The sequence below is a fragment of the Erythranthe guttata genome, chromosome 3, assembly GCF_056151865.1.
Source record: "Erythranthe guttata isolate IM_541 chromosome 3, IM_541, whole genome shotgun sequence".
In the NCBI taxonomy this organism is placed as follows: Eukaryota; Viridiplantae; Streptophyta; class Magnoliopsida; order Lamiales; family Phrymaceae; genus Erythranthe; species Erythranthe guttata.
The window spans coordinates 9,623,290-9,635,845 of NC_142535.1; the positions used below are offsets into that span (position 1 = coordinate 9,623,290).

At 34.3% G+C, this 12,556-nt stretch overlaps 2 protein-coding genes across 2 annotated transcripts; both read right to left on the reverse strand.

Moving 5' to 3' along the window:
• Positions 1-1,967: 1,967 nt before the first annotated feature.
• LOC105961527 (F-box/kelch-repeat protein At3g23880) lies at positions 1,968-3,158 on the reverse strand. The gene has a single exon (XM_012985755.2). The coding sequence runs from the start codon at positions 3,152-3,154 to the stop codon at positions 2,009-2,011; it is 1,146 nt and encodes a 381-aa protein (XP_012841209.1). The 5' UTR covers positions 3,155-3,158; the 3' UTR covers positions 1,968-2,008.
• A 3,308-nt stretch (positions 3,159-6,466) lies between these two features.
• LOC105961526 (F-box/kelch-repeat protein At3g23880) lies at positions 6,467-7,186 on the reverse strand. The gene is made up of 2 exons (XM_012985754.2): positions 7,009-7,186; positions 6,467-6,777 (listed from the first exon to the last, which is right to left on the reverse strand). The coding sequence occupies exons 1-2, from the start codon at positions 7,184-7,186 to the stop codon at positions 6,467-6,469; spliced, it is 489 nt and encodes a 162-aa protein (XP_012841208.2).
• Positions 7,187-12,556: the final 5,370 nt, after the last annotated feature.

The following is a 12,556-nucleotide window of genomic DNA, read 5'->3' on the forward strand; positions in this document are numbered from 1 at the left end:
CCTCGAAACAATATTGTTTCTCAAATGTGCAACTGTTTTATACATTACGTCTTTCTGTCAATTTTCTCGGTTAAAATGGATGGAATTGTTACGTCAGTCGCACGTGATGTTGGGATTGTTACAATTTTGGCCCTTATACTATTCCACTTATTCGATTTTTGTCCTCATACAATTGAGATTGCAATTTTAGTCCTTAGACGTTTACCAACATCACATCCATCTCATGTGACAATTTTGACCAAGAAAGTCTATGGCATGACGGAAAGTGTGACGCGATCTTTAGAGAATCCCAAAATTACTTACAAATGTAAGAAAAAAAAATATTATATAAATATATGGGTAAATGGCGAATAGACCCATGATAAGGGCACTTAATTAAAAGAGGGACATCCAATTTTTTTGTCTTTCAAATAAATCCAGGTCATTCAAACTTATTTACAAATAAGGAAAATCCCTTTATATATACCAAAATTACCCCCAATTCATTGAAACCCAATTCAACTCCAATTTCATTATTTACACGTCAATTCATTGAAACCCAATTCAACTCCAATTTCATTATTTACACCCCAATTTAGCTCAATTTCATCAATTAACCAATTTTAACCATAATTTCAATTTTGACCCCAATTTTGACCCGCCACCATTGGAGACCGGCGGTCGCCGGCGTTGACCGAATGCCGGCGAACGGCGGTCTCCGGCGTTGATTTTTTTTTTTTTTTTTTTTTAATAATTTTGTTTTTTCTTAAAAAAAATATTTTTTATTAATATTACTGTATTCGTTGCTAAATTACTGTCTCCAACAGTTATTTAACTGTCGGAGACAGTAATTTAACTGTTAATTGACTTTTTTTTTCTTAAAAAAAATTATTTTAATTAATATTATTGCCTTGGCTGCTAAATTACTGTATCCCACAGTAATTTAACTGTCTTAGACAATAATATTAATAATATTACTGTTCGGGAAAATAATATTCAGAATATCACTTTCCCACAGAGTAATATTACTGTCTAAGACAGTAATTTAGTAGTCAACAAAGTAATATTAATTAAAAAAAAAATTCTAAGGAAAAAAAAATTCAAAAAAAAAAAAAAAAAAGTCAATAATAGGTGGAATTGATAAGAATTATATTATGGAGGGTATCTTACACTAAAGACATGGAGATGGGTTTAATTGAGAGACTGTTTTTTATGTGGACCAAAATGCATTTAAGTCCCATGTGATGGGTCTTTTTGCCATTCACCCTAAATATATAAGTGGGATTTTTTTTAACGAATTCTTTTTGACGAATTATGTAGTGGGAATTAGGCGAATTATGTAGTGGGAATTAGTGGTGGATTTTGTTTACCAAATTACCCTACCAATCCGTTGTCCTATTGTACCTTACCGAAATGTTTTGGTACAATAATGACACTCAATATTATTAAAATGTTATTGTCCTAACCAACCGAATTATTAATAAATAATAATAATAAATAAAATTTTATTTAAATAATTAATTTATTATATATATAAAAAGTTAACATAGTGTCCTAAATAACTACTATTAGCTAAAATTAATTATACTTTTAGGTATGTCAAAAATATTTAAATTGTTTTCATTAATGATGATGTAAAACAATGGTAATGAATTTCATAATAAAGAAATTTTGATAATAATCGTAATTCGAGGAATTTGGTACGGTTGCTCTACCAAACCCACCCCTAGTGGGAATTACCTATAGACCCATACTGGGTCACTTATTAATAAATTAATAAAATTTTGTCAATCCAAATTGTATTAATTTATAAAGATTTAAATATAGGTAGAACACTAACTTTTGAAAAAAAAAAAGAAGATAAATAAATGAAAAGAAGATATATATAGTTTTATTGAAATCTAAACTAGAGGACATAAAAGCAGTATATGATGGAACAAACCATGGTTTCTAGAACATAAGTCAGCTCCTTTTTCTTCTGCCTCGTTTTCTTGTTGTTCTCTCGCAACATTGTCATTAGCAGCTGCATTCATATCGTCATCATCCAACTCGCCGTTTCGTCACCGTCACTACCAAACGGTGAAACTAAGCTTTCAACATAAGAAATGGAGCCAATCAAACGATCGAACTTATCGACTTGAGACCACCGCAACAAATTTTCACCATTGTAAGCAACAATCTCCGATCGAAAAGCCACCACAACATCTCCATTCCTCTTCAGACACAACGGCGGCGTTGGACTGCCACATTCGTGCTCTATCGGAGGATCGAAAGAATTCGGAAATGTCCAAATCTTAGTCCAAGATTCTCGCGCACCGTACTCTGTCATAACCCATACACTCATCGCATCCGTGTATCTGTTGAAATCCATCAAAGTAAGACAGCCTCCCGTATTCTCCAAGTACGGTGGGAACAAATCGATCTCCGGAAAGCACACCGGCCAATCCATAGTTTCGTATTTCTCCTCCACCAAATCAAGAGCAACAATTTCCCAGCCGGCGTATCCAAAAACCAACCAATGCAGCCTTCCGTTGACAAACTTACCGGGACGTCCCGAAACATGCTTATCCAAATCCTCGATTCCTTTCCAAGAATCAGTCTTGGAACTATACATATGCGCATGCGTCCGTGGCTCAAAAGATTCCTTGTATCTAAAGCAGACAACCTTGTACTCGTCCGTCGACTCGTTGTACCCGAACCCGTATCCTCCTACTTCGCCACTACAGAAACCGAAGGGTTTTTCAATGTGTTTGGTTTTTCTAGTTGAAGGGTTCCAACAAATTAAATGTCCCGTATAAATATTTTGGACGAGTACTAGCCCGTTGTATGATTCCACAACCTGAATTTCGGTCTCGGGTCGAATTTGAATATCCAAACTAGTCGTGACGATGGGTTCATCGTCGTCAAGAGAGAACGACGACCCGACACTCAAGAAACGGGTCGATGAATTGTTTTGTTTACCTTCGAAGCTGAAGATGAACTTACTACCGTTATCTTTTTCGTCGGCGCACGATTTGCTGAGGTGTCTCTTGGTGAAATATTCGCTGGAGATGAACGAACACCATCGTTTTGAAACGCACTTGAATCTCAACAGGGAATTCACTGGAACATAGCACAAGATTTCTTCGATAATTTCTTCAGGAATTTCCTGCTCCAAGATTATTCGCTTTCGCATTCTAGATTTGTTTTTGTTTTCTACGATAATACAACGTTGGAACCAGCAATATATTGTGAACAAACCCTAGTTTAATAAGGTATCGTTTACTTAAAAATAGATCTCAATTAATTTTTTCGCATTCACAAATAAGCCCATCATCATATACTTATTCATAGAAAAATCTAAAAGTCCAGACAAAAAACTCTTTTATAAAAAAGGTCCACATATTGTTTGAGTTTTGTAAGAAACTAAAAGAGCTCATCACATTTTAATATGCTCAAATTTTATTCTTTACTTTATTTTACTTTCAATTTGACTCTAAATTTCACAAATTATTCAATTTTGATCAAAAACTCAAATTTGAGGACAAATTCACCCATTGTTGTCGTTGACTTTTTTTTTCTTTAACATCTTTTTGCCCCGTCTAAACTGCAATATTGATGTGGTTGACTGACATATTAACTATATTAGTGTTAAACACAGTAATATTAACTATACTACTGTTTAACACAGTAATATTGTTATATTAGTCTCTAGCACAGTAATATTAACACAACAAAAATCATTATTTGTGTAATAGAGTAATATTAATATGTTGACCGTTCAACAAAGGCAAACATAATAAAAAGGCAAAAGAATTATTATTGTTGTGGTTGACAGTAATATTATAGTCATCCACATTAATATTACTGTCATCCACAGTAATATTACCGTCAACCACAACAATATTATTGTGTTTACAGTAATATTACAACAGTAGATAGTAATATTATTACGTTAATCGGTCAACAACTCAAACAAAACAAAAAATCCAAAAAAAATAATAATATTGTCGCTGACGGATTTTTCTGTTTTTTTTTATTGAAATTGTAATTATATAAAAAAAAATTCGATCCTATTTAATTTCCGAAATTAATTCCAAAAATTCCTATTGTTTCCGACAAATACACCTATAAATAATGTCTTATAAAATACTTATTTAAAGTTTTATTTTGTTTTCTTAAACAGTGATTTGATTTAAGTTTTGTTTTAGGATTTTGACATATTGAATTGTTGTTAGAAGTTTTATTGGATATTATGATATGGTTTATTTTTATTTATTTTTTTGAACTGAAATTTAGTAGTTATTAGTTTAACTCTTATCAACGTAAATATGCTTATTTTTGAAAAATTATAAATTTTTTAGAAAAATTTCCCCTACGTTTTGAAATTTTGAAACTTGTGTGGTTTCCAATTTTTTTTTCGGAATTTCAAAATGTCGTAGCCCTTTAGAATTGGAATGAGGTTTTAGATTCCGAAAATTTTGAAACTGGAATGTAAATTGATTTTTTACTTCCAATTTTTTTTTTGAAAATTTTCCAAAAAATCTAATTTTAATCCAATTCATCCGACTTTGACCCCTATTAAAATATTATAATAAATATTACACCTGAAAAAAAAAAAGGATGTATGAAACTGAAATACGAATTTAAAAAATGAATCAAGGATAAATTATGGGTATCAATTTAAAAAAGCTAATTGCATAGAACCCCTGTGAAATCTCGATGGCTAAAAACCCCTCATGTTATTAGCATAGACCACTCCATATTATTTTTCACAAAGCACACTGCCCCTTATTTCGAAATTAGCAGTTGACTTATATGAAATGATTAAACTAACCTCATATTTTTAGGGTAAATTACAACCACCCCTGAGGTATGGTCAATTTACGAAAAAACCCATCTTGTTTGGATAATTACATTTACCCCTCAACTATGATTTTTTTCTTATACCTCCACCCCAATGGAATCAAATTCAACATAATCATTTATATTTTGTGGAAATGTGCTCTAGTTTGTACTCGTTTTGTGTAAAAATACAGTTTCTGATGCACCACAATCTGATACATACAAGCCAAAAAACACATATTACGATCATCTTGCTTCAAAATGTGGAGTTCGAATGAGATAAAACGGGTAAGAAAGTGATAATATTTCATATAATCACGAAGATTCCACTAAATTTGAAACCGCAAGGGTGGACGTGTAAGAAGATTTATATCTAAGACGAGTGGTTGTAATTACCCAAACAGGAGGGGGTTTTCGTAATTTGACCATACCTCAAGGGTAGTTGTAATTTAACCTATTTTTTTTATTAATTTATATTTCCATTAAATAAATAAAATGCAAAAAGAAACAGAAATTATCACCCACGGCGGGCCACGGCCATCATTTTCCTCCCCCAACCCAATTCTTCCATCGAACCCCCCGCCGCCGCATCCACCACCTCACCACCACGGCCATACCACCACCGCCTCACCACCACGGCCATACCACCACCGCCTCACCACCACGGCCATACCACCACCGCCTCACCACCTGCCTTCCCACCCCAAAAAGAGATTATGCTTAATGTTTGATGGGTTCTTTTTCTCTTGTAAATCAAGATTTTGGATCGAGTTTTGTGCATGTGTATGTTGTGTTGGTGCCTGTGTTTTTTGTGCGTGAAATGCCTTTTTCTTCTGGCGCGTTTAGATGGAAAAGCAACTTTTGTTGTTTTTTCTTCTTGCCTTTGTCTTCCGGCGCGTTTAGATGGAGAAAACAACTTTTGTTGTTTTTTCTTCTTTTGCAAACTGGCTGGTTATGAAGATGAACCGCTCGATATTGTTTCTTTTCTTTTTTCATTTTTTTTTTGGCGAGGAGCAGATCTGGAGAAGGAGACGGAGAAAGAAGATGATGAAGTTTTGAGAAATTATGAAAATTGCAATTTGGTACTATGTAATTTCGAGAGAGGGCTTTTTTGAAATTAATAGGGATTGAATTGAAAATTCTGAAAACTTTATTTTGAGCTTATGAAAAATATGAGATAAATTTATAAATTTCAAAAAAATTGATTTAAAGGGTATTTAGGTATTTCTAGTTCCAAAATTAGAGGCCGAATCGCATAAAGCGCGAGTGTATAACACATCGAGCTCGTAGGGTTCTTTTTGGCTTTGACTATTTTCATAAGGGGTTTTGTGCTAATATTTATAACACAAGGGGTTTTTCAGCTATTCGAGATTACACAGGGGTGGTTTTTGCAAAAAACTCATTTCAAAATGATAAATAAAGCATCTCAAAACGCAAAAATAAGCTTCATATATTCATGGACTAACTTTCGCAATAACAAAGAAAAACGAAGAATGTCGAAAATCGAAAAACACATATTTCCATCGAATCTAAACTAGATGACATAGTGCATCAAAAATACAAAGTGACGTTTGTTTTTTGCTTTTTCCTCCGACGAACAAACCCATGATTCATAGAACACGAGTCGTCTCCTTTTTCCCCGTCTTGATTTCTAGCTGCTCATTCACAAGCAATGGAGACCCGAAAAACACTCTGGCCGAGCCATAATTACGTATTTCTCCTCCGCCAAATCAAGAGCAACAATATCCCAACCACAACCAAGTTCGCCGACCAGCCAATGCAGCCTTCCGTTGACAAACTTGCCGTCGTATTGGAAAACACACTTTTTCAAATTCTCGATTTCTTTCCAAGAATCGGTCTTGGAACTATACATCCGTGTTCGCGTCGGTGTCTTGTGTTGTTGACTATGTTGCCCGTCTTTAATGATGACAACCTTGTAGTCCTCCGACAACTCATCGTACCCGAACCCGTATCCTACTCCGTGAATAAACGGGGCAGAGTTTTTAATGTATTTGGTTTTTCTAGTTGAAGGATTCCACATAATCAAATCTCCCGTACAAATAGTGATCCCACGATCCGATTTTTTTTCACGGGTCGAATTTGAATATCCATATTAGTTGTCACAACGGGTTCATCACGAAGCGAACACGACCCGAGACTCAAGAAATGTGTTTTTTCGATGTTCGAAGCCGAAGACGTGCTTACTTCCATCGGCGCACGATTTGTTGAGGTGCTTTTTGATGAAATATTCGCTCGAGATGACAAAACGCCATCGTTTTGAAACACTCTTGAATCTCAACAGGGATTTGACCGGTAGATTGCATAACATTTCTTCGATTATTTCTTCAGGAATTACATGCTTCAAGCTGATTCGGTTTCCCATTTTTATTTCCTGACAATATGACGCCGTACACGAGTAACCGATTTCTAATTAATAATGTTTTTAAGAAAAGATTAGGGTTTCAAAAAATTTCAATTTACCTCCGTGATTCTGGTGGCGGGAAGATTTGTTGGCAGAGGAGAGGGCTTTACTTTATTGTTAGCTCTTCTTCATCAATGAAACAAGTAACACTTCTTCCATTCATTCTATAACGGGAGGGCTTTTAAACTGTTTTTCAATTTAAAAGCACTTTTGCAAATAACGGGAAAACACATTTGGTCCCTCATGTTCCAATAATTTAACACTTTTGGTCATTTCCGTCAATTTTCAGGTTAGACCTTTAGTTAAGCAAGTCATGGAACACGCTTGATTCCGTTAGTTTTAACAGAAAATTGATGAAAATTACTAAAAATGTTGAATTTTTGAAACATAAAGGACCAAATGTGTTTTTTGTGAACATGAGGGACGAAGTGTAAAATCGGTGCAGACTTTAGGGGCGGAAAATGTATTGTTTCCTGCAAATAAGTGTCAATTGTTTTTTTTATATGGATAAATGGCAAATAGGCTCATCACAAGAGCACTTAGTTTTAAAAAAAAAGGACATCAAACTTTTTTGTCTTGCAAATAAAGAAAAATCTATTATATATACCAAATCACCCCAACTCTTTAAAACTCTAATTCAACTCCAATTTCATGATTACACTCCAATTTAGCTCAATTAACCAATTTTGCCCTTTATTCTAATTTTGACCCCAATTTTGGCCGCCACCGCCGGTCTCCGGCGTAGACTTTTTCTTTGTCTTTTTTGCTTAAAAAATATATTTTCATTAATATTACTGTCTTGGTTGGAGACTCTTGGTCGGAGACAGTAATTTAACTGTATAAATTAATTTTATCGTCTTGGCCTGCAATTTTGGCCCTTATACTATTCCACTTATTTGATTTTTGTCCTCATACAATTGAGATTGCAATTTTAGTCCTTAGACGTTTACCAACATCGGGAAAATTACATTTTATTTGCCTAAACTTCACAACTAAAAAGATTTATGTCCTCAAATATTTCAATCCGCGAAATATGTCCTCAAACTTGCCCTTTTGATCAATTTATGTTCCGTCGTTAACGTCGTCAGCCAATTTCGACGGAAATAGCATGTGTGGTTTACGTGACGTCACTACAAGAAATATTGGTTTTAGTGACGATTTTGTATGGTCGCTAAAAGTTAGAAAATGGTAGCTAAAACTTCTAGCGACCAAATTAAGCTTGGTCACCGGTGGTCACAACAGGGTAGCTACTAAAAGTACTCAGTGACAAGAAAATTAATTGGATGCTAAAAGATATGATTTAGCGGCGAACTAATAATGGTCACTAAAAATATAATTATTAACGACCATCTGATGCAGCTAGTCGTCTTCTTCGCCCGATTCCGGCAACCATCTGATGCAACCACCGCTGGAGGCCACCACCACTGGAAAACTGACTTCCCAAGCTTTCCAACGATGTGAATTCATCGTCATAACCCCTCGTTCACACAACCCTAATTTTGTCGATAATTCAATTGGGGATTTGCAATTCCAACCTCAAATTTGTTTCATATACCTCACTTCTTCAAACCCCTTCTTCAATTCGAATTTTCTCCAATTAATTTCTGGAATTTCAGCCAAGAACCGAGAGGGAGAAGGAGGGAGAAGGAGAGAGTAGGCGAGAGAGAAAGAGAGCGAGAGAAAGAGAGCGATGAAGAAACGAAAGTAAGATATGGCTGTATTTTTTCATTATTTGCATTTTCGGCCCCATCTTTCTTTTATTTTATTTTCTTTTCTTGATTTGTTTAAAAACTAAACTAGTGACCAAATCGATTTGATTTACGTAAGTAGTTTCATAGTAACCAAATTCAAGTGGTTGCTAGTAACCCAATTAAATGGTTGTTAATAATTAAATTAAAGACTTGTAGCAACCGTAAAAAAAATTAATGTTAAATTGGTCACTATTGACATTAAGTTATAGTGACCATAAAAATTGTCGCTACAAATTTTAACTTTAGTTGCTACAAGATGTCTAACTATTAGTGACAACTTATAGCTACCAAACGTTTGCTGGTCGCAACACGATTTAACCCTTCCCACTTTTGCTACAAAATTATTGTTGGTCACTAAATGTGAACATTCAGTGACCATTTAGTTATGGTCGCTGAGAATATGGTCACTGAAACTAGTTTTTCTTGTAGTGCGTCTATCTGACCGTTAAATGTGACGTGGAATAACACATGGCATTGAAATGTTGACTTGTCAAACAAATGTACTAATTTTCCCTCACATTTCTACCTCACTCTCCCAAATCACACTTCACGGTTCATCTCATAACCCTAGCCATTCAATTCCAAAATATCTTTGAATCTCCTCAACCCACTCCCAAATGTTCAATACAATCTGCATTCTTGGTCGAACCCATGCCAAACTTTCTCACATTACAAGAGTTCTTCCTTTCAAGATGCCGCACTGCTTTGGGTGAAATCACAACTCCCGTGAAATCACAACTCCCAAAATCTCAAAGTCACAAAATCGAAGTTGAAATATATTAACTTTGAAGAAACTTACTCAAAATCAGAAATTTTTGTTCGATTATGATGTCCCAGCTCCACAAATGTTCGAAACTCTGCGAAATTAGGGTTGGACAATCTTGTTGTTGCGGAATTTCACCTCAATATTAAGCTTCCTACAGGTAATTTGGGGGTAGGGTTTCTGCTTTTTGGTTCAATAAATTTGGGTGTAATGAAATGTGATTGTTGGTGAGATTGATATAGAGGAAGAGAGTTACGTGTCACTCTCTACGTCTTTTTATATCGCCAGATAGATGTAGGTTGTTATTCCACGTCACATTTAACAGCCAGATACACGTCACGTGAGCTACACGTGTTACTTCCGTCGAAGTTGGCTGACGACGTTAAAGGCATAACATAAATTGATCAAAAGTGGCAATTTGAGGACATATTTCGTGAAAATATTTAAGAACATAAATCATTTTAGTGGTAAAGTTTAAGGACATAAAATATAATTTTCCCACCAACATCACATTCATCTCATGTGACAATTCCTTCCATTTTGACCAAGAAAGTCTATGGCATATTGGCATGACGGAAAGTGTGACACGGTCTTTAGAGATTCCCAAAATTACTTACATGGAAGAAAATAAATTAAAATTAAATATATATAGTGGGATTTTTTTTTTTACTATTTATTTTTTATGAATTATGTAGTGGGAATTACCTATAGGCCCATCCTGGGTTACTTATTAACAAATAAGTCCAGATAAAAGGGATCTCTTTGTAATTTTAAAACTTTCGAGTAGGACCAAAATGTAATTTCTAAAAATCTCTTTTTGGGTCATTTGAAAACTTTTGAAAAACCTTGAGAATTTTCTAAAACTCCTTAGGGTGATTTTGGTCGTTTAATTTTTTTTTTTTCGTTTCGCAATAACTTTGGAAAGGGAGATTATTATTCGAGTGCTACGTTTATCTAACTATAGGTTTCACTTTTGGTTCGAAAAGGAATCCGAGTTTAAAGGTATTTGGTGAATAGGGATTTTCGGGTAAGAAATGCAATTATCAAAATAAGCGGACCAACTATATTAAATTCAAAATAAGGCCCGTACTAAGATAAGAGTTTAATTCCCCTAACGAGGAAATATTAGAGTTTAAGGAAAACCGAAATACGGAAATTGTTTTTAGTTTACATCACCAAAGTAAAACAAGCATAGTATATAGACCCCTCGTACGACCATCCAAAAGCTCCGGCCAAGACACCGATCCACTACTCGGTCCATTACGGCGAGGGATTACTATTGTTACCTGCAATCAAAGAAGTATCTATATCAGCTATTAAGCCCAATAAGAAATCCGAATGGATAACGAGGTTTAAAATATGGTTTTACGTACTTGTAATATATACACACAAGCATCACACCTTACCATTCGTCGGCAAACGAACACACACACAAACACTTAATTTCATTTAAGCACGTAAATCGACTCAAATACTGAAAATTACCAAATTACCCTTTCGTGCAAATGCATGAATGAAAACATTTTCTGTTGTTCGGATCCGTGAAAAATTAACTTCTTTACTTGGATGATAAGCATATTATTCTGAGCCCGTTCTTTTGGTGGAATCAATCCACCCCTTTAACTATAGTAACTATGGTTGGAATATCGGCCCCCCGTATCCCACTTATCCAACCCAAGCATTCCATTAACCTTTCCTTTCGTAAAAATGAAATCTCTTTTTATGCATGACCATGAGACTAGTGAGACTCTAATATGAAAATGACCACTTTACGACATCACGAATATCAATCAACGAGCATACAAGCAAAATCCAATTATCCACATAATACACATATATACACGGCAATCACACACATATCACACATAAATATAACCACTTAAGTATAGCACATAATTCACAAAATTATAGCATCATATTATATATTTATATATTATAAATTATACACACAACAGCACACACACACGGCACACACATATACACATAACATGCAGCCCCCAAAACATACTTAAAATGGCATTAAATTATCAAACCATGCCCTTTAAAGCACAAACATCTTTATCTTTTCATTAATGGGATTTCTCCCACTTTTATTCATTAAATGAATTAAAAATTCTTACAGCCCCTTAACATAGTTCAGCTGCAGATTTAAACCATGATTTCACATTCCCACAATTAATACTCAAGGCATAAACACAAAAGTTTAATTTATGACACATGCACAACCAATATTTTGAAATAATAGCAAATGGCCTCTAAAAATTCCCAAATTTAATTATTGGCTGCCTAACTGACTAAATGAACATAAGAAAAAGTAATTTTGCAGTTTCCTCAAAAATCGAATTTATAAAAATTAAAATGCTCGGCAAGTAGTGTTGAAGCCAAAAAGTAAATTTTCCAACAAATATTAACAAACTATGACCAAATAGAAAATAACAAAATTCCACTTACTCCTACTGAGATTTTGAAGGTGAAAACATTTTTCATGCTGAAACTTCAAGAAATTGCAGATTAGCCCTAAAGATTCATAGATCTACACATGCAACCCTAAAAATCTTGAAAACTCATTTTCTTTTTCCAGAATTCCCAAAAATTCAAAATATTAAATATTTAAACACAAAATGCTTAGATTCACAGATTATAACATGGATTAGACATGCAAGAACACAAATATCAAGATTAGCACAAGCTTTCGGCTTTTACACAAAAAGCCCTAATTTTTTTCGAAAAGTGAGGAAATCTTTTAAGTAGTTTTGAAAACCATTTTCCATACTATGATACCCTTCGATTGCAGCAAGAAATTCGAGATTTCTCACC

Coding starts and splice junctions, on each gene's coding strand:
- LOC105961527 (XM_012985755.2), bottom strand. CDS start 3,154: ATGCGAAAGCGAATAATCTTGGAGCAGGAAATTCCTGAAGAAATTATC.
- LOC105961526 (XM_012985754.2), bottom strand. CDS start 7,186: ATGGGAAACCGAATCAGCTTGAAGCATGTAATTCCTGAAGAAATAATC. Junction 6,778..7,008: donor CAAATCGTGCGCCGATGGAA/GTAAGCACGTCT, acceptor TTCACGGAGTAG/GATACGGGTTCGGGTACGAT.